The 26147-nt window shown below is 52.3% G+C and overlaps 1 protein-coding gene across 1 annotated transcript; it reads left to right on the forward strand.

Annotated features, from left to right (window-relative positions):
* The first annotated feature begins 8454 nt into the window (after positions 1-8454).
* PSMG1 (proteasome assembly chaperone 1) lies at positions 8455-18492 on the forward strand. Its single transcript, XM_037524938.2, has 7 exons — positions 8455-8626; positions 10062-10168; positions 11537-11688; positions 13257-13319; positions 15408-15606; positions 16447-16583; positions 18266-18492. The coding sequence occupies exons 1-7, from the start codon at positions 8493-8495 to the stop codon at positions 18338-18340; spliced, it is 867 nt and encodes a 288-aa protein (XP_037380835.1). The 5' UTR covers positions 8455-8492; the 3' UTR covers positions 18341-18492.
* Positions 18493-26147: the final 7655 nt, after the last annotated feature.

Genomic DNA, 26147 nt, shown 5'->3' on the forward strand with positions numbered 1-26147 from the left:
GTCCAGCTCGGTCCTGCTCGCCGGGCGGGGCGGGGCGGGGCTGCCTCGGTGCAGCGGGCGGGGGGGCGCGTCCAGGGGCGCCGCTGGCCGTGCTGCTCGCGGAGCCTGGTGAGGACGGCGTTGTCTGTCTGACATTTAACACAGGCTTTTAAAGCTATTTTCCTGTTAAAGACGTCGTCAGGGGCAGGAATTCTACAGTGCTTTCGCTCCTGGCCGGCCGCGTGGGCCCTCAGCACGGGCTGCTGAAGGACAGGGGGCAGGGGCGGCCGGGCCTGCCCTGGGGGGGCGAGGTGGGGGGCTCCATCCCGCAGCGCGGGCCATGACCAGGGCCCCGGCCATGCTTCGGTTTCCAGTTCAGCCTCAGGTAAGTTTGGAATTTGGGCGCCCCGACAAAGGTCTGACCCCGACGCCCCTCCAGCCAGGAGCGGGGTGTTGGGGGACCCTGTGGCTTGCAACATGGGCGAGGGGCGTTTTCTGGGCACCGTCCGTGGCCCTCGTCCCCCCAGCCCCACCCGCGTGCGGCTGGCCCGCAGGAGCCGAGGCCGGCCCCCCTCAGCGGAGCCCGGGCTGCCCCTGGCGTCCCGCCCGCCCGCGCGGGCAGTGCCCACAGCCCCGTCCTGGCGGCGCCCCCCCTCCCCTCCCCCCTCTCCTCCCCCCTCCCCCCCCCGCTCCCCCTCCCCCCGCTCCCCCCTCCCCCCGCTCCCCCGCCCCCCCCTCCCCTGCCGGGCGGGCCTGGGCCTGGGCGGCGGGTGGGGCCGTCGGGGTGGGGGTCCGTGTGGGGGCCCGGGTGGGGGTGGGAGCCAAGCGGCTCATGCCCCCAGAGGGCCGTACAGGGCGGGTCACAGAGGAGCCCCGAGTTCCCAGAGCTTGTACCCGATTCTGAGGAGAGTGCAGGGGCCGCCGCAGATGGGGGTGGGGGTGAGGGGGTTGCCCTGTGTGGCCTTGGGCGGACTGCGGGCCGCCCGTCCGGGGCGCGCGTGGGAACCCCGGCTGCACGCCAGGGGGAGGCAGGAAAGTGTCCAGCTTGGAAATTCCAAAACACTATTTTCTGTAGTCCCTGAAGGAAGGGGTTTGGGGATCCTCTGGGAAGCCGAGCTTTAGGGGGTGAGTATCGCTGCTGAGTGCTGGCCCGTGTCCGGCTCCTGGACGGGCAGGGAGGGGCCGGGGAGCGGGTGGACGAGGCTGGCTCGAGGGGGGTCAGTCTGTCACTACAGGTCACCCCCCCAGATTTCTCACCCCTCACCCCGCGGCCGGGGGACGCTGCCATATGCGGGTTTGTAGAGCAGCTTCCTCCAGAATTCTTGGGCTTGACCCCTGAATTACCCGGTGCATATTTCTAAAATGGTGGTTTTCTCAAGGAGGCTAAAGCACTTGATAATGTACCAAGTTCTCAGTAATAAAGTGAACACTGACCTACACGGGTGTGGCGGTGCTGTAAATTCCCTGTCCTGCCACTCTTCTGTCTCCCTCAGAGGTGCTTCCCTCTCTCAGCTGTGAAATCCCCAATTATGGTCTTAAGACTTTATCAGGTGGATTTGCCATATACAAAATAATTTATTCCCATTTTCTCCCCACTCTTCTTGAGATTCGAATTTCCTTAGTGTTTCCAAAAACCCAGTTACAGTTTCTTCTATAGCATTTCCTCCCTTATTTGTATTATGAATAATCATTAAAATGTCAGCATTAGTATTTTCTAAGTTCTTAAATTGTCAATATAGACACTTCCTTTGCTCCAAAAAATAACTACTGTAACTTAAGTCATTGTCCCACAGAAATTTTAAGCTGTAGTAGGATTTTTGCTCTACTGTTGAGCTGGCTGTACCTCTGAAGTGAGCCAGTGGTCTATTTTTAACGTTTTTTTCAACATACAAATGGATGCAATACCAGTATATCCTCACACAAATTTTACCTTAATTTTACTATATAAAATTTCATTTCTCTTATAAAAATTTATAGTCTAGCATTTGCTAACATTGTGCTAAAAGATGACAGTTTGGATTTTAGGTGGGTTTGCAGAAACAGCTCATATTGAAAGAGTTTCAAAGGAAAATGAGGTAAAACGCTGCCCTTGACGAACCCCTCCCCTCTCATGCCCTCTTCCCTGGGGGCCGGGACCTCAGAGCCCAGCCAGAGGGGAGCAGGAGTGCCCTTAGCTTTGCAGTGCCTGCTGACTGAGCAAAACACGGTTTCTTTAGAAATGGGGTTTCCCTGGAAGAACCTGAGTCACAGACTTGGCTCAGGGGGCCTGCAGGTTTGTGGGGGCTGCTGGTGCTGCAGTGGCTCCTGAGAATTTGCGAGAACTCAGTGGAAGCATGAGCACCTCTTTGACGTGAGTGATTTCAGAGACTGAAGTCATCAGGGCTTTCCCTCTGAGAGCAAAAGCCTTTCCTGGCTCTCTCAGTCCTCTTCACCCGTACACTTGGCGACAGGGCGAAAGTCCTGTCAGAAGAAAAACCAAGGAGGGTGGTGATGGGATTTTCACTTCTTAGGAATTAGTGTTATTCGGTGATAATCAACAAAAAGGCCCGTATTTCCTGGATGCCGTGGGAGCGAGTGCCCAGATATCCCGCAGGGCCAGTGCATGTCCTGCCAATATCTGGGGGCCCAGGCACCCCATCCCCCCCACCCCCCACCCCACAGGTACACTGTGCAGACCGTCGCAGATGGACTCTCAGCTGCGAGGCTAGGCTGCCAACAGATGAACAAGAGCCAGAAATACCCTGTCCTAGAATACTGATTCATCTTTCATTTAAAATTTCAAAGTCTGCAGTCACTGTGGCCTGAGTGCGATCCCCAGCCAGGGCGCTACCCACGTGGCGCAGCAGACCACTCCTGTCTCCCCGCTGCTCCCCTCAGCAGTGTATTTCAGTAGATCCACCCATTCTGTTCCCTACTCTGTGAATCACCCCAGCACCTCTGGCCTATACCCCAGTTCTTGTATGCATAAATAAATCTTTAAGAAATATAAAATTTCAAAATCTGGCAAAAATAGAAATGATTCAAGCCCGTCTAGACTTGTAAGCATGGCCTTCCTGGGGCAGCTCTCACCGTTCCCTGGGGAAGCGCCTGGCGCCTAGCCAAGCATGCCCTCCCCAGGGCTCCTGGCCCTACCTTTCTCTGGAGAGCCCTTCAGTTTTTAGCTCTCAGCTGCTTCTTCAAAGGAAGTCCTTGCCCCTTAAACTAGGTTCAGTTTCTAGAATGTGCTTGTGGCACCCTGCATGACTTCGTTCCTCTCAGCAACTGAGATGCGTAGAATTGTTTTTACAATCTTGATGCTAACCTTCTGCATGCCTGGCACATACCTAGCTCAGAAAATATTTTAATAATGAAGTAGGACTTAAGGCCAGTTAGATAAACTCATCTATTTGAAAAAAAAAAACCGAATATAGAATTAATACCACATTTCATTTATTTACACCCAATATATAATTCCTTTTTATCTAATCAGTTGCCAGTTTGATGCCTTTTTTTTTTTTTAAGATTTATTTTTATGCAAGAACCGGGGTACAGGTCAGAAGCGCAGGAGGGTGAGAGAATTCAACAGAGCCAGAGTGGGGAGCAGAACAGGCAGACTGACAAAATACACTGCTGAGGGGAGCAGCGGGCGAGGCAGGAGAGGTCTTGCCACACCATGTGGGGTTCTCCCTGGCCGGCGGGGAATCCTACTGGCATTGCAGAGGCTGCAGACAGCTTCGCAGTGCAGAGCTCAACCGCTGCACCACCAGGGAGGCCCGTTTGATGCTTTTTTGACCACAGGAAATACTTGGTGTTGGAATCAAAACCTCCCACAAAATCTCACTTGGACAGCTGCTGTTATAGTTATGGCATTTCCTTGTTTAGGGTCTAGGAAGGTGATTTCATAAAAACCTCTGAACACTTTACAACAGTTAAATGAGAGAATTAGAATTGTTACAGGGCAACCTCAATGTGAATGGGTTGACTTGACTGTGGGTCCTCACCCACGTGTTTACAAGGGACTGATAATGAGGCCCAACTGCAGGCACACACAAAAAGGATAATAGAGGGTTTATTTACAAAAAGGGGAAAATGAAGAAAGGAATAACTCAGGGAGAAAAAAAAAAAAATTGGTGAATGTGTCTACCAGTTCTGCTGAGCTGGAACCCGAACAGCACACTGAAAGCTGGTGAAAACCAAGGCCCCCAAGGCCCACGTGTCTGGTTATACACCAAGCCTGGCTGCTTAACTCCACCCTCAGCTCCCAGCACCCTCCCCTCGGTGGTGATGACATTATGGGATTTGTAGTCCTTGATGTCTTGATCTCTTTGGTCTGGGGTGGGAGTGGGGTCCATGAAACCCATTTGAGGAGTTTGTTCAGGACATCCTTTCACCCCAAACCGAATGATGCTAAAGAGGCCTACATAGGGTTCTAGTTTAAAAATTCAGGTTCTTAAAAGTGTTTTTAGATGAGTGGTTTCGTGATGCTGAAGGCGCTGCAGCCCATCCTTAGAAGTCCACTACCTAACTGTTAGTGACAGTTCTGACAGCGCCAGCTGGAGGGACCTCAGCTTCTCAGACTCCCGTTGAAGAAAAGGAAAGTGGTACCAATGTTACCTCGAAACATGTAGTATCTAGCTGATCATCACTGTTTTTTTACTGGGTGATGTGAGTAGTTTTAAAATTGCTTAGGAATGTAAGTAAAATCTGGTATTAGAAGATTTTTGCATTTACGTGAACTTTCACTCGTTTTTCAGAATCTGCCCCTAGAAACAGAGTACCCAATACAATAGTGAGAACATGTATGCACAATTGGAAGGACACCATGAAAGTGCCTAGTGAGACTCTGAAAGCATAAGTAGAACCCGAGAAAGTTCCCCGCAGGTGCGCTACTGTAGCTGCAAATAAAATAAAGATAATGAGTAATAGAAAGGAAGCCATTCCAGGATCTGGGAATGTCTGGATTAGGAACAGTAGTGGGAAACCGCCCCATAGACATGCTGCTGTTGCGGCTAAGAAAAAAATTACTGAATGTTTATACAGAGGATGATACAACCATAAATTCTGAATGTGAAACAGCTGGAAGATTAATGGCAAAGGGCTTTGGTTAAGGGCGTTCAGATCCTGGAGAGAAAGCGCAAAACAGTGACGATGAAAATGTAGTCGTGCAATGTGAAGCCCCCGGGGCCACAAGTAAACTGACAGGCGCATTCCACTCCTAGCTCTAAAGGTAACCCCTGGTCAGCACCTTTGAGGAATTTTCTAGACGTCATCATCCAGTGGGTTCAGGTGGGAGGGAGGATTCCTCACAGTCAGCCCTTGTACCGGCACCCAAGGGGAATTGTGAGAAGTAGGTGGTGGTGCCTATAGGTGGAATGGGGGCAAAACGTGACTAGCCTAGGATGACTTCAGAAAGGAAGAGCTGGAAGAGAGCTCTTGATGAAATCAAGAGGATGAAAATGATGGGAAGTATACAGGGTAGGTAACATAAAACTCAACCTGATGCTAATCGCCAGGAGTCCGAGTTAGCATAAAAAAACTCAGTCCACCATGTCATTGCTGAAATAAAGGGAGAAACTAGGCCCACGTCAAGAGGAAGTGCCTTTGAGCCTGTTAGTGAAGTAACTTGACAAAACACAGACCCTGCAATTCACAATCCCTGAAGTCAAAACCCAGGAGACCCTGGGGATTCAGAGATCAGGCTGTGGAGAGTTGAGTTCTGAAGTAAGCGTTGGAAGTAGGCAACTGGAGAAAGTCATTATTGCTTATTTGTTTACAATGGAGCTCGTACTGAACTGTGACCGCCCTCTAGGACTAACTCAGGGAATGTCTATTTTTCTAAGAAAGCTACGCAAATTCTTTTTGTTTTTCCTTTTTTTTTTTTGGCGTTCCCTCACCCCCCTACCCTGCTTGTCCTCATTTTTACTTGCACATCACATTTGCAGAGATGCCAAAATGTGCCTCGTCATGAGGCAGGTCTTAGTTTTATTCAGAAAAAAAGATGTCGAGATTTAAAATCCAAAGTCATATTTTTAGATGATTCAGTGACAGCCTCATGTTTTTGTACAGCACCTTAAAAGTTAGAACCTGGAGCAAATCCATTGGTCTCATCATCAGAAACTCCAGTGGCAAGATGTCTGGGTCACCTTATTGTGGCCTTTGCTAGGATTAGAAAAACTGGTCTTGATGGTCTTTAAAGAGTTTCTTGGCAAAGAGGCTTAATTTGTTAGCCGGTATTCTGTTGAAGTCAAGACCACCAGATTAAATGAACATATTGTCAAATCTCCTTAACGTAGTACCATGCTATTGGAAAAATGAATTGTTAGATGCAAGTTGTTTTCCCATTTAAAAATATTTGTGAATATTAGGATATGAATTTGCATGTATAAATCCGAAAAAGTAAACTATAGAAACCTAGCGGTTTCAATTTCCCTTTTATTAAAAGACTAATAATGTAATGCATCTTTTGTGGTTATACAGATCGACCAAATATTTAGATTACTTGAGAAATTTGTGGTTGCATGCCTGCCTTTAAAGGCTTGGTTTCTTTTTTTCTTAAAATAAGCCAAAATGTTTTTAATCTACAGAGTCTGTGTCCTTTGCTCTCTTTCCTTTGATCAGAAATACTAATAACCGGTGTCTTGTTACTAGCACAGGTGAGAAAAGGAAGAATTCCTAATAAGCTGCTAATATTTTTGGGTGCACGGGGTTTGATTTTTGATCTCTAATGAAATGTTTAAATCTACTTCTGGTCCCATATTTACACTTAATTTCATGGAAGTTTCTTATTGGGTATATTATATCCTCAACAAATACCATCAAATGAAAATATTTAAGTCTTAGATTATTTTATGCAAAATTTCAGTGTAGGGACTGGCAATTTTGAATTTATTATTTGCTGTAATAGGGTTAATTTCTGTCAGTACTTGAGAGTATATCATTCTCTCACAGTGGAATCCCTTTTCTGGTTTAGTATTTAATTTGAAGATTTTTTTTTTATTAAGTGGTTGCCCTAAATTTATTTGTAATTGCACGTAATAAGCATTTTTTGAAAACAAACATACTTGGTACAACTCTGAAATGTATGTAGAATTTAAATCACAACCAAATGTGCTAACAGCACCCTATTTGTAATTTTAATCAGCTTTCCAGAAAGAATTTTTCATACTGTAATTGTGAAATCAAATTGAAGCTCTCGCTGGTAGAAGTGACCAGTTATTTAATTTGACAAAGCGACTGAGTCAACTTGATACCTAAAGCACCTTTTTTATTCTGTAATTCAGTCATTCAATAAAACCAGTTAACCCAGGGGTCTTAATGCAGTTTTGAGATATTGCACTGGTGATGCTGTGTATCCTAGTTCACTAAGTCTATAGGTCACTAAAACTTAGCTTATTACTAAGCTCTTTCTGGATGGCAATGTGGTCTTATTGTTTATACTGAAATGTTCAAATTTTGCTTAAAAATCTAAACTTTCATTTTGCAATAATGTGTAAAATTGCTAAATACCGATTTATGTAAATGCTTTTGTTGATCATGGTTTTTCCACATCTTAAAAATCAAGATGTTTCTAGCAACTGGGACTTTTTGACCCTAAGAAGCTCCCTCTGACCTCAAATTAGCACTGAGCTTTGTGACTAGTTGAGGGGTTCACAATGTAAGCAGTGCCGTCCAGGTAACGGATTTCGGCAAAACGAAATCTAGGCAAAGGGATTTTTTTCAGTGCAATACCGGGAATTTTCATTTTGCTGAGGCACAGTGGCCCCTTTCTGCTCCAGCCTGGAACGGTGCTCTGTGAACTGTCTTCCCGCACATCTTGAAGAAGAACCAATTCAGACCCAGTTCCACGCGCTGCCGATGAAGGAGAAGCTGCGGAAAGCGAGAACGAATTTTGTACCAGAAATGTCCAACTATTTTTGCATTCTCATCAAGTCTCCTACGTCAGCCTGATAATCATCAGCTTTTGAAATGTGAGTTCCTATTGCCAGAGTAAAGATTTCATTTCTAGACCTGCCGAAGCACTGTGTTTCTTCTATCCCCCACCCCCACCACCCCCCCACCCCCCCACCCCCCCACCCCCCACCGTGCCTGCACACACGGCCCAGCGAGCCCGGCAGGCCTGCCTGGGGCCGCACGTGGAGCCCGCGCGTCACCCGCTGCGCAGGAGGCCCCGCCCTCTCCGCCCGGGCCCCGCCCCTCCCGCCCCGGGCCCCGCCCTCTCTGCCCGGGCCCCGCCCCGAGCCCGCCTGGAGCCTCTCTAGCCGCAGCATTCGGGCTCTCGGTCTCCCACGCTCGGCCGCGGGAGGAAAGGCTCTGGGTTGGTTTGGTCGCCGGGACGTGGGGCGCGCGCTCGGCGGGGCGCGACGATGCGCGAGCTGGCGCAGGGGGCGTGGCGGTCCCGGGCGCATGCGCATGCGCCAGGGGCGGGGGCGTGGCGATGCTCGGGCGCGTGCGCCGGGCTGGGGCGGGGGCGCGTGGGGCCCGGGGCGCATGCGCCGTCCTGTGAGGCCCGGTTGGTCCCGGCCCTGACGGGGGCGATGGCGGCCACGTTCTTTGGGGAGGTGGTGAGGGCGCCGTGCCGCGCCGGGACCGAGGACGACGACGAGGAGGAGGAGGGGCGGAGGGAGACGCCCGAGGACTGGGAGGTCCGGCGGCGGCTGGCGCGGAAGAGGTGAGGACCGCCCCGTCCCGCCGGCGCGCGCGGGGCGCCGCTGTGGCCTGGCGGGCGGGGGACGCGCCGCGCAGCCCGGCGCCCCGCTTCTGCCGGCCGGGGGCGCTGGCCCGCGCCGCTCTGGGCGCCCGCGCGGCCCGTCCCCGGCAGCTGGAGCGCGACGCGGGCGCCCGGCCGTGCGGTGACTCGGCCCCGCGGCCCCTCACAGCCAGGGCCGCCGCCGCCCTCTGCTCGCCCGGCCCCCGCCCGGCCCCCGCCCGGCCCCCGCTGACGCGCAGGGTCGCCCGGCCCACCCGAGCACGCGCGCCGCGGAGAGCCTGCTTCCTCCTCCTCCTCTTTTTTAAAGAGCTGGGGCGCAGGCCAGAGGTGTGGGCGTGAGAGGCTCCACCAGAGACAGAGCGGGGAGCAGAACAGGCAGACTGACTGAAATCACTGCTGAGGGGGGCAGCGGGCGAGTCTGGAGAGGTCTGCCGCGCCGTGTGTGTAGCTCCCTGGCCGGCGGGGGGGTGGGGGGGATCGAACTCGTGCTGCAGAGACAGAGGACAAGCTTCATAGACTGCACCACCAGGGAGGCCCAAAGCCTGCTTACTCTTCACTCCCCACTTCGGTTAGCATTTTGTCAGTAACAGGTGGATAATACAACTTTTATTTTTCAAAAATTACATTCCTACACACAGAAATTGGAGAAAACAGTAAGGTGACCCCTCACCCATTCGCATGCAGCCAAAGCTTGACTTCATCTGCCACCACCGCTAGGTGAGCCCCAGTCACAAGGCCCTTTCACCCCGGCGTGTTCACAGAGTGCATCTCAGGCCATTCTGCGTTTTCTTACATAACTGTCAGCATGCCTGACAAAACTAATCATAATTAAAAAATTATATTTAAGAGCCAGACTGATCACATGTATCCGTTTGTCACAAGCATGTCATTTTATGTGGGTCTGTGTTATCACAGCCTCACTGCGTGCACACATCACACTTAGATTCTTGTCTCTGGGCAGCCCCCTCTGCTCACCTCTGCCTGGAGACTCAGTTGTCCTGTGTGGACAGTGGCCCGCACTGAATGTGTCTGATTGTTTCTACCTGGTAGCAATTAACATATGTCCACCACGACTGTTTCCTCTGAGTGGATGTTTTTTCGAGAGGCTTGATCAAGTTCAGATTCCTCGTTTTGTTGGCAGGAATGTTTTCAAGGTGGTGTTGGCTGTTTCTTACTGCACAGGATGCCGGATTCTATCTTCAGGGGCAGGAAGACTGATGGATGGTCTGGTGGACAGCCTCACCTCTATTTGTGGAGTTCTTTATGAACTTTGCCTGGAATAGTTTTATTTGTAAATTTTTGTTAATGAATCTATTTCCTGTAATTGTGTTCTTTATATAATTAAAGTCAGTATTTTACCTATTATACAGTCATAGTATCTTTTATTTCTGTTTAGGGAGGTGCGACTCCTTCGAAGACAGACAAAAACATCTTTGGAAGTGTCTCTGCTAGAAAAATATCCTTGCTCCAAGTTTATAATTGCTATAGGAAATAATGCAGTAGGTAAGTGGAAATACAGAAGATGAAATATTTTGTTGAAAGGCCAAATTCTGAGATTAACATCTTTCCATCAAAAAAGATTACTTTTTAAGAAAAAGTCATAGTGGAGTAGCTATGTTTGAACAGAATCTGTGTTTTCTGCTCAAGTGGCAATGCCCATTAAAAAATTACCAGTTTTACTGAGGAATAATCAATGTATAGCAATTTATTACTTTCACGTATACATAATTTTAGCATTTGTGTTTATTGTGAGATGGTCACACAGTGAGTCTAGTAAACGTCTGTCCCAAAAAATAGTTACAAATTTTTTTTCTCTTGTGATGAGGACTTGACACTGTCTTTTTGATAAACTTAAAATAGATGCTGTAAGGGGAAATAGTCTTGGTTTTAGGAACTTACAGACTCAAGGAACTGTTCATTGTGTGTTGAGGTGCCTGGGTTCCTAAAGGTGCCCTGGGCCTGCTTTGGCCAGACTTGAGAGGCAGGACTATTTTGCATGCCAAGCCCCCTTGTAGCAGTGGCCCTTAGTGGGCCTAACAGACTCCTTTGTGAACATGATGAGACCTCTTAAAAGAATAGTAATAATCACTGACATTTTTGAACACTTTAAGTTCTAAGATTTTTGCAATATGAGTCCATTTGCCAGGTTGAAGTCAGAATGCTGTGGAGCTGGTGAGAACATGTACACGTATATGCCAACCTCTGTAGCTCTGGGAGGTTCACAGGCTCCGAGGAGAGCATTTGGGAGTCCAGTTAAGATCCCTTGCTGGGCCTCCTTGGTGGTGCAGCGGTTGAGTGCCACGCTGCAAAGCTGTCCGCAGCCTCTGCAGCACCAGTTCGATTCCCCGCCGGCCAGGGAGAACCCCACATGGCGCAGCAGACCTCTCCTGCCTTGCCCTCTGCTCCCCTCGGCAGTGTCTTTGGTCCGTCTGCCTGTTCTGCTCCCCACTCTGGCTCTGGTGACTCCTCTCACCCTACCACGCCTCTGACCTGTACCCCAGTTCTTGTATAAAATAAATAAATATTAAAAAAAAAAAGACCCCTTGCCCTGTAGCCAAGGGCTTGCAGTCAAGCATCCTCAGTACTCACTGATTCATTTATAGAAAGTTCTCGTGGCCCAAAATTTTCCAGAAGAGTGTTACAGTGAGAGAGTGGTTGCATCTGCCATTGAGCCTGTGTTCTCAAATCCTGGCTCTAATACACTCTATGGTCAGGAAATGGCCTTTAATGGTGTAGTGCCTCAGTTTCCCTTTCTGCAGTGGTGGTGTAAGGTGCATGGTCTTGAATGGTTGTTGGAGGTTTGAAATTCTGGATTAGCTTGAAGTTTATTGACTAGACTCAAACGCTAACTTATTCTAATTGTTTTCACAGCATTTTTGTCATCATTTGTCATGAATTCTGGAGTCTGGGAAGAAATTGGTTGTGCCAAATTCTGGAATGAATGGTGCAGAACCACAGATACTACACATCTATCCCCCGCAGAGGCTTTTTGTGTGTTTTATCATCTCAAATCAAATCCCTCGGTACGTGGACTTAATGTGTGTGTTGAAGAAGCAGTTATTTAGGATTCATTTATGTGGTGTTTATTTGCGCTGCATACTCCGTATATTCCTGTATGAGGAATTCTGCCTGTGGGTCATAGTAGTAACCACTTTTTAAAAAAATTTTAGTGTGGCACGTACAGTGTGTTGATAGAGTTCTTATGGAACTCTAACTGTTGGAAAGAAACCATAAACATTAGCTATCTAAACGTCACCCTCATTCAAAAAATTATTTCCGTTGGCATCTCTAATCACATAAAGGTATGTGCATTTGGAGAAAGCAGGGAGTTCGATTTTATATTATTACATATAAAGTGTATTTCCAGAACATAGCCAGTATCTGGGCCACACTGGCCACTCAGGTAATGTTTGGGCACTGGGATGCTTTGTGCATTCTGCACATCGTTCTTTGACACTGAGCTTTCACCCTAGCCCGACTTGTCCTTTTTTTTTAAAAGACACTCTGTAATGATGTTGACTGATTTTAATGGATTGCACTTACCCTGATCCTACCTTTGGGTCCATTCAGAGAAAACATGTATGGGGCAGCCTGCGGGGGAGAAGTGATGCAGGTGAGGTGCCCAGGCTGGTGACACGTGCCTCCCTGACTGCTTGTCTAGCAGGGCACTGATTCCCAGCTGTGGCAACCAGGCCCGAGGAGGCCCGCTCAGCAGTGTCACAAGGTTGTAGTGTTGCCAATTTCACAAGGTAGGGACCAAGCCTTGAAAATTGCAGTGTGGTTTAGTGATACTTAAGCTTTGTTTTCTAACATCTACCCAGAGGTTTCTAAGTTTGTACAAGGATTTTTATGAGCATACAGTATTTGTAGGAAATAAATAAGGAAACTAAGCATGTTCTTTATCTGATCCTTAGTGGAGTTATCTCTTGATCATTGAGAACCTCTGCATTTGGCCCAGTCTTTTCTGCTTGTCGCCTCTTTCCCTCTGTGCTTCCTTTGTGTTACTGTCCGTGTCACCAGCAGTGTTTTCATAGGAGACAGTTGGCTTCTGTGGGTCGTGGTATCCCACGAGCATTCAGAATAAGGAGTCTCATCTTTCATAGCATTGGGTTTTGCAAATCATTTCACTTTGAGCATATGGTCTGGAACTTGCTTTCTAAAATAATGCCATCTTCCAGGCCTTAGCAACATTGCAGGGTGCCATTTGCACTCAGATGCTATTGGGCTGCTGTCATCTCTTCCGATAGAAACGCATGTTTACATAATGCTTGCCTCTCACAGAGTACATATCTTGAGTCTGCTTTTTACATGAGAAGGGCAACAGGATGGCGGCTTCCCCGTCTCACATGGGGGATCCTCCAGTGTTTGCTGGTGGAGCAACTCTCTTTCACGTAGATCCAAGATGCACTTTATTCTCATTAATTGCCAGCAAGGCTTGATTCTTAAATTTTATGGAAAAACCAGTAGCGGGTTCAGGAAAACAAGTATTATCTAAGTGTCATGTTAGGATCCATGTAACATGTCTGTGGTGATAGTTTGATGGATAGTTGATTTCTTTGACCTAACGGAACACTGGAACTTGCTATTTCAGGTTGTCCTTTGTCAGTGCAGCTGCTACGTTGCTGAAGATCAGCAGTATCAGTGGCTGGAGAAGGTGAGAGAACAGATGGGGTGGTGGACACAGGATACAAATACTGTGGGATTTTCTTAAAAATATTGTGGGAATTTGTTCTAGAATATAAAGGATAAAAGAACCCAGATATCTTTTGACTGTAAGCAGTGTGCTGAGATTCGGGGCCGGCGGGGGGGGGGTCACGGAAGCTTAAAATCTAGTCGGCCTCTTCCCATCCACCTTATTTTGTTTGAATGAGAAACAGGCCATGCACACGGACCAGGACAGGGCCACAGCCTGTGGGAGAGCAGGACTGATGTGCGGCTGGAGGAGATGGGGCTGGGGACTCCATCACTGCTGAGCCGCGTGTCCCTCTTGTTTTTATTGTTGCAGCCTTAGGAGGAGGTGATGAGGCTTCATTTTGTGGGACAATTGTGCTTAGTATGTGCCCAGTGAAAATGTGTCAGTGAAGAACTTAACTGGGGATTCTAGAGAATAATCATAATTTTGGCAGTTGCATCTTATTTTATTTTTTTAAAGATTTATTTATGCATACAAGAACGGGGGTACAGTTCAGAGTTGCGGGTGGTGGAAGGATGCACCAGAGACAGAGTGGGGAACAGAATACGTGGATTGACAGAAATACACTGCTGAGGGGAGCAGCGGGTGAGTCAGGAGAGGTCTGCTGTGCCATGTGGGTATCTTCCTAGCCAGGGATCGAACTTGTGCTGCAGTGGCTGTGGCTAGCTTCATAGGTTGCGTCTTAACCCCTTGTGCCACCAGGGAGGCTCCCAATATTTCAGTTTAAATCATAGGTATGTCTTCACATAGTTATTATAGTCCACTTCTTCACAAAGAAATGTGGTGTCCGCCTGTTTGAAACCAGATTGATATACTTGGGCACATCTGTTAGCAGTTAAGTGCATTTTCAAATTGACTTGTCTGAGCAGGTCTGTGAACCGACCTCAGAAGGGTGGAAACTTGGTGTACTATTCATTTTTTAATTCATGTAGGATGAGCTGACAGGTGGAGAGTATGTCATTTTTATATCATTGAACAAGTTTTTTCTTTCAGACTTGGAAAAGACGTAGAATTAGGCATTTCCAACACACAGTGTTTCAGTGTTTTCCCCGGGGCCCCCTTTGGGCCCTGCCACCACACAGGCCTGAGGGGGATGCTGCCAGCGTTCAGGTCGTTGTCGTTGTCAGGAGGGCGGTGGCTCACTTTTTTGTTCACAAAGCTCCAATGTCATGAATTTAAACTTATAGATCATTTATGACATCATATAAAATCATCAGTGCTAATGTTATTTGAAATAGCCATTTTCTTTTCCTATAAAATATTTTCAAACAAGTTGCAGTGACCTAAAAAGCTAATCATCTTTAAAAAATAGCTGTTTTCTTTAATGGAGGGTTTATTTTATTTTTATTTTTTTTAAAGATTTATCTAAGCATAGGGTATAGGCCAGAAGTGAGGGAGTTGAGAGGATTTACCAGAGAGTGGGGAGCAGAACAGGCATATCTACTGAAATCCACTACTGAGGGGAGCAGTGGGGAGACAGGAGAGGTCTGCTGCACCGTGTGGGTAGATCCCTGGCCGGGGATTGAACTCAGGCAGTCACAGTGGGAGCGCTGAGACTTAACCCCTAGGCCGCCAGGGAGGCCCCTCATTATGGATTTTAAAGCTGGACGTGTCCTTGGAAATCTGTTATATGTAAACTTGGGAGGACATTGAGTTTGGCGCGATTGACACTTCCCCACAGTTTGTCATCTAAAGGTGAATTTTAGAAGTGTCATTTGTGGCTGTCTGTGGCGTGTGGGAAACGATGTGACCTTGACCTCTGACAGGTGCTCCCCGTTCCTTTACTCTGGCGACGGTGTGTCGTCATTGGTGGCGTCCCTGATCTCACTTACATAGATGGCAGCTCCGTGGGGAGGTAGCCCTGGCCTTCGTTCACAAAGAGGCCACCCGACCATACAGAGACAGAACCACCCAGACTCGGGGGAGAGGCAGCCAGACCTGTGTCCAGCCCCGCAAGGTGTCATCTGCTGCCGGTGGCACTAGGTGAACAACCTCTTCAGTGACAAAAGTGTATATGTACATTGTAATTTAAGATCAATTTTACCATAGGTCTTCGGCTCTTGTCCAAGGAAGAGTATGCAAGTGACTGTTCTCACATGTCGACACGTTACCGACTACAAAACTTCAGAGTCTACTAGCAGCCTTCACTCTCCTTTCCTGAAAGCTCTGAAAACACAGAATTTCAAAGACCCTCCGTGCTGTTCCCTGCTAGAGCAACCGAACATTGTCCACGACCTTCCCGCAGCAGGTACTAGCAGCGTGCCTTCCCCGTTACGTCTTGTTCCTGCCCAGCTGGTCGTCAGGTGGCTTGCTGATTGATGACGACGCGTTGCTGTGACTCGTCAGCGTCTGCACTCCTAGCGCGTTGTGTTTGGGTCGGGTTTTAGACTTCCCAGATACATGCGTCCTCTGACAGCAGCGCAGGTTTCTCCCGGTCACCCTTCAGACTGACTTTTTGTTCTTTGGTAACCGCATGGAAGCCAGCGTTAGGTGTGTGTGTTAGGTGTGTGTTGACGTGTGCGTGTGAAGAGGCTTGGTCAGGTGAGTGTTACCAGAATTGAAGGCTTCAGATACCACGCCTTGGGAGTTTCACTACTCTCTTATTTTTGAGTGCTGTTACTAATTAGGCCCTAGTATCGTGTCAGAATTGTCATTTGTTTTTCTGTAATTAACATATTGACGCTATGTCTTTCTTCTGAATCCTTAAAGTGAGACTTTTTCCCCTTTAAATACTAGGTTTACTAGACTGAGAAGTGGCAACTATTTTTGGCATTATGAACATTATATTTTTGTTAACTACATTTAATTTGCTCTGTATGATAGTCAGCACAATTTTAATCTTAAAATGTGTCACAGCAGTGTGTTCAGGAAATGCACCGTAAACATAACCGCCAAAGCAGGGGATTGTCTAGGAAAATCAATTGGTTCTGAACGACAGTGTGCGTTAGAACTAGTTCAGAATGGCAGTAAATGCTTCGAGAAAGAGGCAACAGAGATGGCTGTTTTTAAAAGCAGCTGTTGTTATTTAGAAGTGTTTAATGTAAAAATTATCGTAGAAAACTTTGTGCCTTTTCTTGCTTGTTCACAGTTCTGAGTTATTGTCAAGTATGGAAAATCCCTGCCGTACTCTACCTGTGTTACACCGATGTGATGAAATTGGACCTCATTACAGTGGAAGCTTTTAAGCCTGTGCTTTCTTCCAGAAGCTTGAAAGGTTTGGTTAAGGTAAGGTGTAAACCATGCCCTTACTAGCTGGATGATTACATTGAACTCACACTGAACATAAATTTATGCTGTGAATTTAAACCTAAACCACACCTACAGGCCCCTTCTCAATTAGAGCATCCTGGTCTGCGAGGTGAGCTTGCTCGTGCCGCCCGCCTGGAGAGACTTCTGTGCCTGGAGGGATGCTTCCTGCGTGTGGGATCGGGCGGTGCAGGGCGGTGAGGGTCAGGTGCTGTGTGGAAGGATGTTTCCTCTTCAAGAAGTTTCTGTAATTTGGGAGGTAGAAATTTTTGAGAAGGCATTTAATTAATTTGGAATTAATGAACTTTGAATTCGGAGGAGGCAGAGTATGGATCAGATGGTCGTAACATTCGCCTTAGTTTTCTTGAGAATGATGCAGCCATCCCGCCCCCCCGTTCTCAGCTTGCTTGGGTCGGGGCACTTCCTGGGACAGTGCGTGTCGGAACCGGGCGCAGAGCTCCGCCTGTAACATCAGGAGGTCCCGGGAGCCCCTCCTTGCCCGCAGGATTTGCTCTGAGTCCATGGGCCCCCGGGTTAAGAACTTCTTGAAGGGGAGAGGCTAGAGCAGCATTGTTCTTTGTTCTAGAATGGGAGAAAGCTGCTCTGGGGTCAGCTCCCTTCACAAGCCTCGCGAGTGAGCTTGCTGCCAGGGGTGTCAGCCCCTTGTGTGATGGGGCCGTGTTGGTCCATTTTGGTGCCCCCGGTTATGTACCTGGCGTGTCAAAGACGGTCAGCCGTTAGTTGAATTAATAAAACTAAAACACGAATTCAGTGTAATTAATGATGTTTTTCACGTTAGCTGGAGTCATGGATCGTCCCCCAGACACGTGCAGTCACTTCCTGTGTGGCACCTCCTGCTGAGCGAGCCCCCTGGAGTGTGTGCCTCCTGGGGGAACACCCTCCCCCCCAGCCACTCTGAGCTCAGACTTGCACCACCATTGTCATAGGGTTCAAGTTCCTTTGAGCTTTTAAGAATATTTTTTGAAGGAAAAATTGGAATAACTAAAAACCCTTTTCATTTCTTGCTTGAAATAAAAAATTTTGGGGGTGCTGAATGCTGTTTCTTGCTGACCAGCTGCAGTCCCCTGGGTTCCGCTCATCCTCGGTTCTGTGGTCCCGGGTTCTGCTCGTCTCAGGGTGGTTTTAGTTGACAAAGTGGAATTAGCTTGAGCGCCTCCTGTGTGGACCCCCCAGTGCGAGGCTGTCGCTGCTGTGGGGCCTCCAGAGGCTCCTGGGGCAGCGAGATGCCCCATGGGAAATGGGCTCTTCACCTGGATTTGGGGGTGTGGGTGGGTCCTGTGCCAGAGGGCAGCAGTGTGAGCCTGTAAGCAGGTAAGTTCTGGGTAACTGAGGAGCGTGTGGTGAGCGTGCTGCTGGGGTGCGGAGGGATGTGACAGCCCCTGCGTGGGAATGGCCGGGCTGGAGCTCGGGGTCTGCGTAGGGCTGGGCCAGCTGGGAGCCCTGAGGTGCCCTGGAGAGGTTTGGGTGGGGTTGGGGGTGGGGCCTGTCCCGCTACTTGCCTTGTTTTGGAAAGGGCAGGTGAAAGGCAGCCTGGCCCTGTGAGGCCTCCTTGTTTCCAGAGTGGATTGTAATCTGCATGTTTCTTCTGACTGAATTCCTGTTCTGGTCTTCCTGAATTAACTTTGTCCTCCTTCTTCCAGAATATTCCCCAGAGCACAGAGATGCTGAAGAAATTTGTGAGCACAAATGAGATTCAGAGTAACATTTATACGTGACCCCAGAGATTGTTCTATCAGGTGTGCTACCGTCCACGCCTTGAAGGGAGCTGTGTGCACTGTTTTGTAGGTGACTTTTTTTTTCCCCCCAAGGGGGGCATTTTGAGGCTGTTAAAAACAGAATAAACTTACTTCAAATTTTTTATAGTTTCAGTTTCTTTTTTATGGTGCTGCTGGTCACAGATGAAATAAGCCAGACGTTTCTTCTTTGTCCACTGGGTGGGAGTATTGCTTTATTTGAATATTTTAAGATACTACAGATTTTTAAGTTACAGGAAACAACAGGTTGCATGAATGCCACAAAGTATAATTAATTTGGTGCCAACATTCGGTGTGTCTGAAAGTTGCTTACCTGTTGTGAGAAGTTTCTCTGTTTTGAGTTCTGTTATTTCTTTGTCCTGTGGTAAAAATTGGTGACCAGGTAACAAAGGTACATTTACTCCAAGTGAAGCACACACTTGGTTTCGTCGCTTTTCAGTAGTGACTGACAGGCAGCCTCTTCGCCCAGACTTGATGTCGGGGCACCTGGAAGAACACCTGCTACTTCCTGGGGGAATCTGAAGCCGGCCCCCCACCCGGAGGGCAGGGAGAGAAGCCCCCACTCCAGATTGATTGGGGAGTGTCGTGCTGAGCAAGGGAACTTAAAAGATGAGCCCTTTTCTGCACCACCCCCTGCCAAAGTTACTTACTTCATGTCCAAAGGGACAGGTTTGTTACAGGAAGGGAGAGAAGGGTGAAGGGCGCGTGCACGGACGGCAGCAGAAAGCCGTCCCTGCAAGGGGCACCGTCCCAGGCGGCCCGGCTTGGGGAGTCTCCTCTCCTGCTCAGTAAAGGGGAGAGGGATGGACTCGGGGGCCCGAGCGCCGGCGACCCCGGGCTATAGAGTCTGGAGGCTGCGCTCTGCAGGGGCAGGGGGTAGGGGTGACCCTCGGGTCAGCTCCGAGACTCACCAGACTCAAGGGGCTGGAGGCAGGGAGCCCACTAGTGTCTCCACTCACCTCAAATTCAGAGCCGCCCAGAGGCAGCTTGTCAGGACCCAGCTCTGCAGACGAGCAGGCCTTGTGCTGAGGTCCGTCCCGGAAGGAGCTGGGGCAGTACGAGAGGGGCGCAGGCCCTGTAACCCCCACGGCGTCCTGGCATTTCACCTGGGCTCAGCCTCACAGGCGACGGTGATGCTCCAGCTTCCCGGCCTCTGTGGCTCCGCATGGGGTCCCGGCTGGCGGAGTCGGGCTCTGAGTGGCGGCCTTGGCCGAACTGGCCTTGGACCAGGCTGCAGTCTGCCCGGCGCGGCCGTCACGGGCTCTCTGGCGTGGTTTTAGCTCCAGACCTGCTCTCCTTGCACTCACGCCCTTGTCCTAATTTGAAAGCGCTGCCAGGAACGCTTCCTGCTGTGCTAACTTGATGAACCTGTGGCAGGAGGCTGCGCAAGCAGGGCCTGTGAGGTCCTGGGTCAGGCCTGAGTCCTGCTAGAAAGGGGCTTGGGCCGGCGGGCCAGGTGCAGGAATGTGTCAGCCCTGGTCCTGCAGTTGGGGGCAAGGTATCCCCCCAAGCAGAGAACCAGCCGGCACAGCAGTATTTGCAAGCTTGTCTTCTGGGCATGTCAACGCCTCCCACCGAGCCTGGGGGCCCAGACAGGAGCTGCTGAAGTGTCAGGGCGGCCATTCCAGGGCTCAGCCACCCAGCCGGCCACACCGTCAGCCCGGCCCGTCCGTAAACCCGACAGTGCCCACCGTGCCAGCCCGCCCCACCCAGATGGACCCCACCACTCTGGCCGCCAGGCTGGATTCTGGGCTTGTCCCAGAAAAATCTGGCTTTCTCTCTGGTTCCGGAATGTCTCTGACTTCAGGAGATCCTGGGCTTGGGCAGAGGCCCCAACAGAGGGGGCACCCAGCCTGCCCTGTTCATCCCATGCAGGGCTGAGGCAGGTGCGTGTGCCAGGCCCTGGCAGGTACTTCTTGCTGCTGGACTCAGCTCTGCGTGGTGCTCTTGCTGGAGGGTGCTCTGAACGCTGGGGTCTCCACGGGGTCACCTTCCGCCTTTGATGTTCGTAACAAAACAACCGGCATCTGGGGTGGCCATGTGGGTGCCAGACTGGCACACGTGGCCGAGGTGACTCAGAAATTCTGCGCACGTCCTCGGCGGTGAGGCTGGATTGAAACCACACAGGAAGGCCTTGGCTGCCTGCTGCATCTCGCCTACGAGATGGGAGGCTGCGCCTATCATCATGTCCGCGCATCGCGAGACCGATGCTCCACCGATACCAAGATAGCTCAGAGCACATTGATTTCAAAGGAAATAGAGTCATTTATATCTGAATCCCACAGCTGCAGGGCACGAGATCCTGAGAGAAGGAATTAAAAAAACACATGATTATTGCTGCACGTTTGCAGGAGTGTTTGGACTTTTAGGAGCTGAAGTCCTTTTTACTGAAATTGTTAAAAATTTATTTACAACTACAAAAGCATTTCTGCGTTTGGACTCGGAGTCTGCTCAGAGTGTTGACATTTTCATTCTGTTGTTCTGTGTCCCCCAACAAACATGCTGACCACTTCCCAACCCCTTCTAGAAACAGCCAGCCTCCCTCAGTCCTGCGCACCCGAATCTCCCGTCCTGCCTCTTGGGCTCTGTCCTCCAGCTCTTCTGGGACAACTGTCGGGTTCACCTAACCCTGGGGCGGGCAGCGGTGCCTGGTCAGGCGGGAGCATCCGTGGGTAGCGCAGACCTGGAGGAGCAGCCGGCTGTAGGGAGCCGCCCCCCGTGGGCACCCACATCCGCTGTGGCCTGCACAGGCGCGTGAGGCCGCCGCCCGGGCGTGGGCCCAGCTCCCCACAGGCTGGCCTCCCCTAGTCGGGTGAGCCTCGCAGTGCAGGGCCAGGCCTCAGGCTGCCACGCTTCTCTCCCGGGGTTGGGACTCTTCATCGGCCGGGGCCTCTGGTCTTTGCTTCCCGCTGCATGCCCGGATGCCTGAGGGCCCTGAGCACGTGAGCCGGGGGTCCTGCTGTCCCTCAGACCCCAAAGAGCTGACCCTCACTCGACTCTTTTGTGGTCCAGCTCCAGTGGATCTGTGCCCCCGACCCCCGCGTGCTGTCCTCCCCAGCCACCCCAGCTGCCCAGCTGGATTTCCAGAGGACTGTCCAGCCAGAATCCCAGCTGTCTGTGTGGACGCCGCTAGTCTGTGTAGATGCCGCCTGCGCCGGCTGAGAGAGGCAAGGCCTGAAGCCGGAGCCGGCTTGTGCCGAGAACAGGGGAAAGCAGGGGACCCTGCGGTTGGGGGCAGAGGCTCAGCCCCAGCAGGTCAGGATTAGCCTGGGCTTCTGAGTAAGCAGAAACCAGAACCTTCAGGACACGCAGTCAGGGGAGACCGTGAAAGGGAACGAGCTTTTTCCTTTTTTTATAGGTTTATTTTTTAAAATGTGTGTGTGTGTGTATATATATATATATATATATATATATATATATACACACACTTTATATATGCACGGATAAATACATTTTATTTATGCACAGAAGAATTGGAATATAGGACAGAGGTGTGGGGGGGTGTGTGAGAGGAGGATTCACCAGAGCCAGAGTGGGGAGCAGAACAGGCAGAAGGACCGAAGGACACTGCTGAGGGGAGCAGCGGGCGAGGCAGGAGAGGTCCGCTGCGCCATGTCGAACTCAGGCTGCAGTGGCTGGCGAGTTTTGTAGGCTGAGACTTAAGCCCTTGCGCCACCAGGGAGGCCCCAACCAGTTTCTTTTAATCTTTCAATTCTTCTGGCTCCGGGGAATCAGGACAGCCGGAAGATCAGACAAGCTTTGGGGGAGGGGCGGGGAGGAGCGAGCAGACTCCCTGAGGGCTGGACACGGGCTCCCGGCCTTCCACTCAGCAGCTCCACGCCCCGGCGGGGCCTGGTCGCTCGTGGGGATGTCAGTGCGCAGGAGCGTGAGATACGAAACCCCCGAGAGAAGCAAGATCGGTTTAGACACAACGACCCAAGCCATCAAAAATGGGTCCCGCCGAGTCCTGGGTTTATGCCCACCCGGCGTGGCTTGCTCTAGCAAAGCACCGAAACAGATGTCCGCCCAAACTCTGGAACCCGCCCGTGGAACCCGGCCTTCCTGCCGCGTGGGGATCGCCCTGGGGGGCGGCCGTGCGACCCTGCCCGCGGCCCCAGCGGCCTCGTTTAATGAGCGTGCGGCTGCCCTTGCGTGGAACGCGTGTGACCTTCCACTGTGCAGGGCCAAAGGGGCGCCGCGGCTGAACTGGCCCCCTGAGCCCGCCTCGCCTGTGGCCGCTGCCGTGGAAGTGAGTGAGAATGAAAGGCAAGTCCTGTCTCTGCTGCTCCAGGCACGACTCCAGGGCTCGGCAGCTCCACGCGCTGTGGAGAGGAAAGAGGCCAGGAAGTCCTGTTAGCTTTGGGGGGTGGCAGACATCACTCGGGGTGGAGAATGGGCAAGAGGGGCTGTTCTTGGGCCTTGAAAGAGCCCCAGAGGGTGTTGGGAGTCTCAGAATGCTGGTTGCCTGCCTGCCTGCTGGCCTTGGCCCCGGGGAGCGGGCCAGGGAGCTGCTTCAGCGCGCCCTCCACTCCGGGCGGAGCTCGGGGAGCGCAGGTGCATTCAGCGCGCATCAGCCTGCCCCAGGGTGAGCGTGCCCGCTCGCCTCGGGAGGAAAATGCGCGCTAAGCAGCAGCTTGTCTGTGGGCAGCCGGGCAGGGGCAGGGCAGGGGCAGGGAGCTGGTGCTGCGCCTGCACAGGGCAGTTCGCTGCTGATTCCCGCAGGTGGAGAAAGAGCCCCGGAGCCCTGGGTGGATTCTTCAGGCTCTAATGCTCTCTCCGGGAAGCCGGTGCTCAGGCCCGCCAGGCAGGGAGGCTGGCAGGCAAGGGGGCAGCCACGGGCAGGGCAGAGTGGCTGGGAGGCAGGCGGGCAATGGCCCCCAACCCCCAATCTTTGCGTTCTTTCTCCGGGGGCCCTGGCCGCTCCCTCTCCAGCAGCCTCCCGGCCTAGCCCCTTCCTCTTGCTGCAGCTGCCTTACCTGGCCTCGGGCTCAGGTGTGCACACTTGCCCATGCCCACGCTCCAGGCGTCCTCAGCCACAGGCCCAGGAGCCGGCCCAGCTCCCAAGCGCCTCTGCAGAGACAGGATCAAGGCCGCAGCCGGCAGCCAAGAGGCTGGTGGGTGAAGGGCCCGAGTAACGCATTTCCCCTGCACTGGGGTGTGGTGAGGCCCTAGCAAGGCCTTTCTCGGTGGCACCCCTCGGCCTTCTCGGCTCCCTGAGCTCTGGCAGACAGCAAGCGGCCGGGACGGCCTCTCTCTCGGGGCTGCCCTTCCTTCGCCAGGGCCCTGGCCGGGACCTGCGCCCACCGCCCCTTCCCGCTGCTTGGGCCAGACGCCCGGCCGGGCCTCCAGCTGGGTCCTCAGGGGCTGCACGGGAGCCCCTCGAGGGGGCCCCACGGCAGATGCAGACCACGTGGGTCCGGTGAAAAGTTGCTTCCCGCTCACCCAGCCGCGGGGCGGGGGGAGGCGGTGGTCACGGGGTGGGTGGTCGCGATGCTCTTGGAGGCCGCAGCCGGGCCGGGCGCCCATGGTCCCGCGTGGTGATGCTCATGGGTGTGGGTGCCAAGAGCATCATCACGCGCCCCCCAGGGCCCAGCCCCTGCAGGCCCAGCGCCGGCTTCGCCTTGGAGAGGCCTGAAGGCACAGCCAGGGTCCCCGGCGGCGTCTCCGGGCTTTGCGAACAGCCCGTCTGGCCGCTGCCCGGGCTGGACGATCTTCACAGGTTCACAGGTTTCCGTCGCAGTTGCTGTGCCCTGGCCCCCTGCTGGGAGAGGCAACAAAAACTGGGGAGGAAGCGAGAGCCCCTTCAGTCCGCCGGAGAACGCCCCGGTGAGCGTTGGCTGAGCGAGTCTTGCACCCCAGTTCTCCCTGCCTGGACGTGGCGCTGCACGTGGAGCCTCCGCCGGGCTGCAGAGTGTCGGGGCGCAGGGCAGGGGTTCTGGCCCCGCCAGATTTCCCGACACGAGGCGAGAGGCGGCCACCAGGGGCCAGTGTTGACCGCGGCGGCTCTGCCGGAGGGCCGCTCGAGCCCTGAGCTGCTCTTGGTGAAGCGGCACCTGCGCCAACAAGGCTCCGTGGCTTCATCCTTCAGGAACTGTAAGCACGTGCACATGCACCGCCCGAAGACAGCTAGAAATCTGCCCGCGTCGGTTCTTTAAAAATATCTGCTGACAGTTTTAAAATACATTTTTAGGGCTTGTTTTTTTTCCCTTGCAGTTTTCCGGCAAAGCCAGATAGTTATTAAGATCCTTTCCTGGAAGACCCTGTTCCTGATGAGCAGCGAGGGGACACTCAGCCTGGGGTGGTGGATGTTCTGTTTCGGAAGGTTCTGCTCTGTGAGGGGAGATTGATCTGTGGGGAAACTGTTGATCTGGCAGCTCAGTGCTGTGTTGTGTGGAGCGCGTCTGTGGTTGCCTGGGGGGCCCGGGCTAGGGTCTCCTGGAGGGTGCTCCCCATCCCTGTGCTCACCTTGGCGCGTCCTTGCACCCACCTCACGGTCTTGGGTCTGATTGTCTCCTGTCTGTGTGATCTTGACTCAAACTCCCGGCGCCGGGTTTCTCACTGTCCCCTCTCATGGCCTCTGACCCACAAGTTGTCGGAATGCCAAGCATTCGCCAGGGCCTGGGTCTGGAGGGCGTGTGAGTCTGGAGGGCGTGTGACGGGCGCCCTACCCGGCCGCCAGCTTGCGCTAATGGCCTGGCCTCACTCCCCAGATGCTCATTTCCTCTCTCCTGCTCTGGCTTCCAGATGTGACCCCAGTGCTCCCCACCTTTGAAGAGGCTGCCCCAGGTGCCCCTGGGGAGCCATAAATGGTCTGCGTCTCCTGGGATCCTTCCAGGCGGGTCTGCACACACACCTGGCCAGCTCGTGTGAGCAGCAGGAGAGCAGGTTTCTCTGTGGGCAGGTGGGGGTGACAGGCTGGGCTCTCCCTGGTGGTGTCCATTTGGCTGACGGAGGGTGTTGTCTGAGTGCAAGCCACAGAAGGAGGGCCACTGGGGCTTTCTGCTTTTTAAGGGGTGCCAAGGGGACTGTAGGGTAAGGAAAAAATGTTAGGCTTTTCTGCCCTCCCGCCATCAGGATAGATGATGGATCCTTGCGGTCCTGAGTGCATGCCTGATGGCGGGCACTGGAGTAGGGTGTGGACACAGGTAGATGGGATTTTCCTGGGCTGAGACTGGGCTTTTAAGGGCGGCGTCACGGGGACGCCAGCAGCAGCAGCAGCAGCAGCCGAAGCAGAAGCCGAAAGAGAAGCCGAGAAGCTGCAGAACGAACGCCAGAGAGACCAGATAGAGTAAAGACTTTCTGGGGGCTGGGAGGCCTGCCAGCCTCCCAGCCCCCAGCCAGCACCCCTGCCTGCCATATGCCTGGTGAACCCCAATAGAAGACCTGCAAAAACCCACTAAGGACTCTGACTCCTCCTTTACCCGGTCTGCACGGGATCAGAAAACCTGCACTGTGTCCTGTCTGGCCCCTACAGGGACCCCATGGGGTACATGGATTGAGTCTAGCCCTGAGGCCACAGGTGAGCCCAGCTCCCTGCCCTGCCCTCCTGGAGCTCCCTGTCCTGGAAAGGCCATGACCTGGGAGCTGTGGCCTGGGGGCAGTAGTGGCCTGGGGAGCTCTGAACTGGAAGCCATGGCCTGGCGCCAGTCAGGCTTCTCAGCTGCTCAGACTTAGCACTGGTCTCCCCAACTCCCAGCACCCCCACCCCAGGGCTGTCAGTGGCGGGGAGAGGAGTAGGTGGGCCAGAGGCAGCAGCAGCAGGGAGCTG

The sequence above is a fragment of the Talpa occidentalis genome, unplaced genomic scaffold (genome assembly GCF_014898055.3).
Source record: "Talpa occidentalis isolate TD23 unplaced genomic scaffold, MPIMG_talOcc4v2.1 talOcc4.4, whole genome shotgun sequence".
Taxonomy (NCBI): Eukaryota; Metazoa; Chordata; class Mammalia; order Eulipotyphla; family Talpidae; genus Talpa; species Talpa occidentalis.

What these genes read in the sequence shown, in the direction of transcription:
- PSMG1 (XM_037524938.2), top strand. Translation starts at nt 8,493, where the DNA reads ATGGCGGCCACGTTCTTTGGGGAGGTGGTGAGGGCGCCGTGCCGCGCC. An exon ending in ATCTCAAATCAAATCCCTCG is followed by an intron (nt 11,689 to 13,256) that starts GTACGTGGACTT and finishes TTGCTATTTCAG; the next exon opens with GTTGTCCTTTGTCAGTGCAG. An exon ending in GCTTGAAAGGTTTGGTTAAG is followed by an intron (nt 16,584 to 18,265) that starts GTAAGGTGTAAA and finishes TCCTTCTTCCAG; the next exon opens with AATATTCCCCAGAGCACAGA.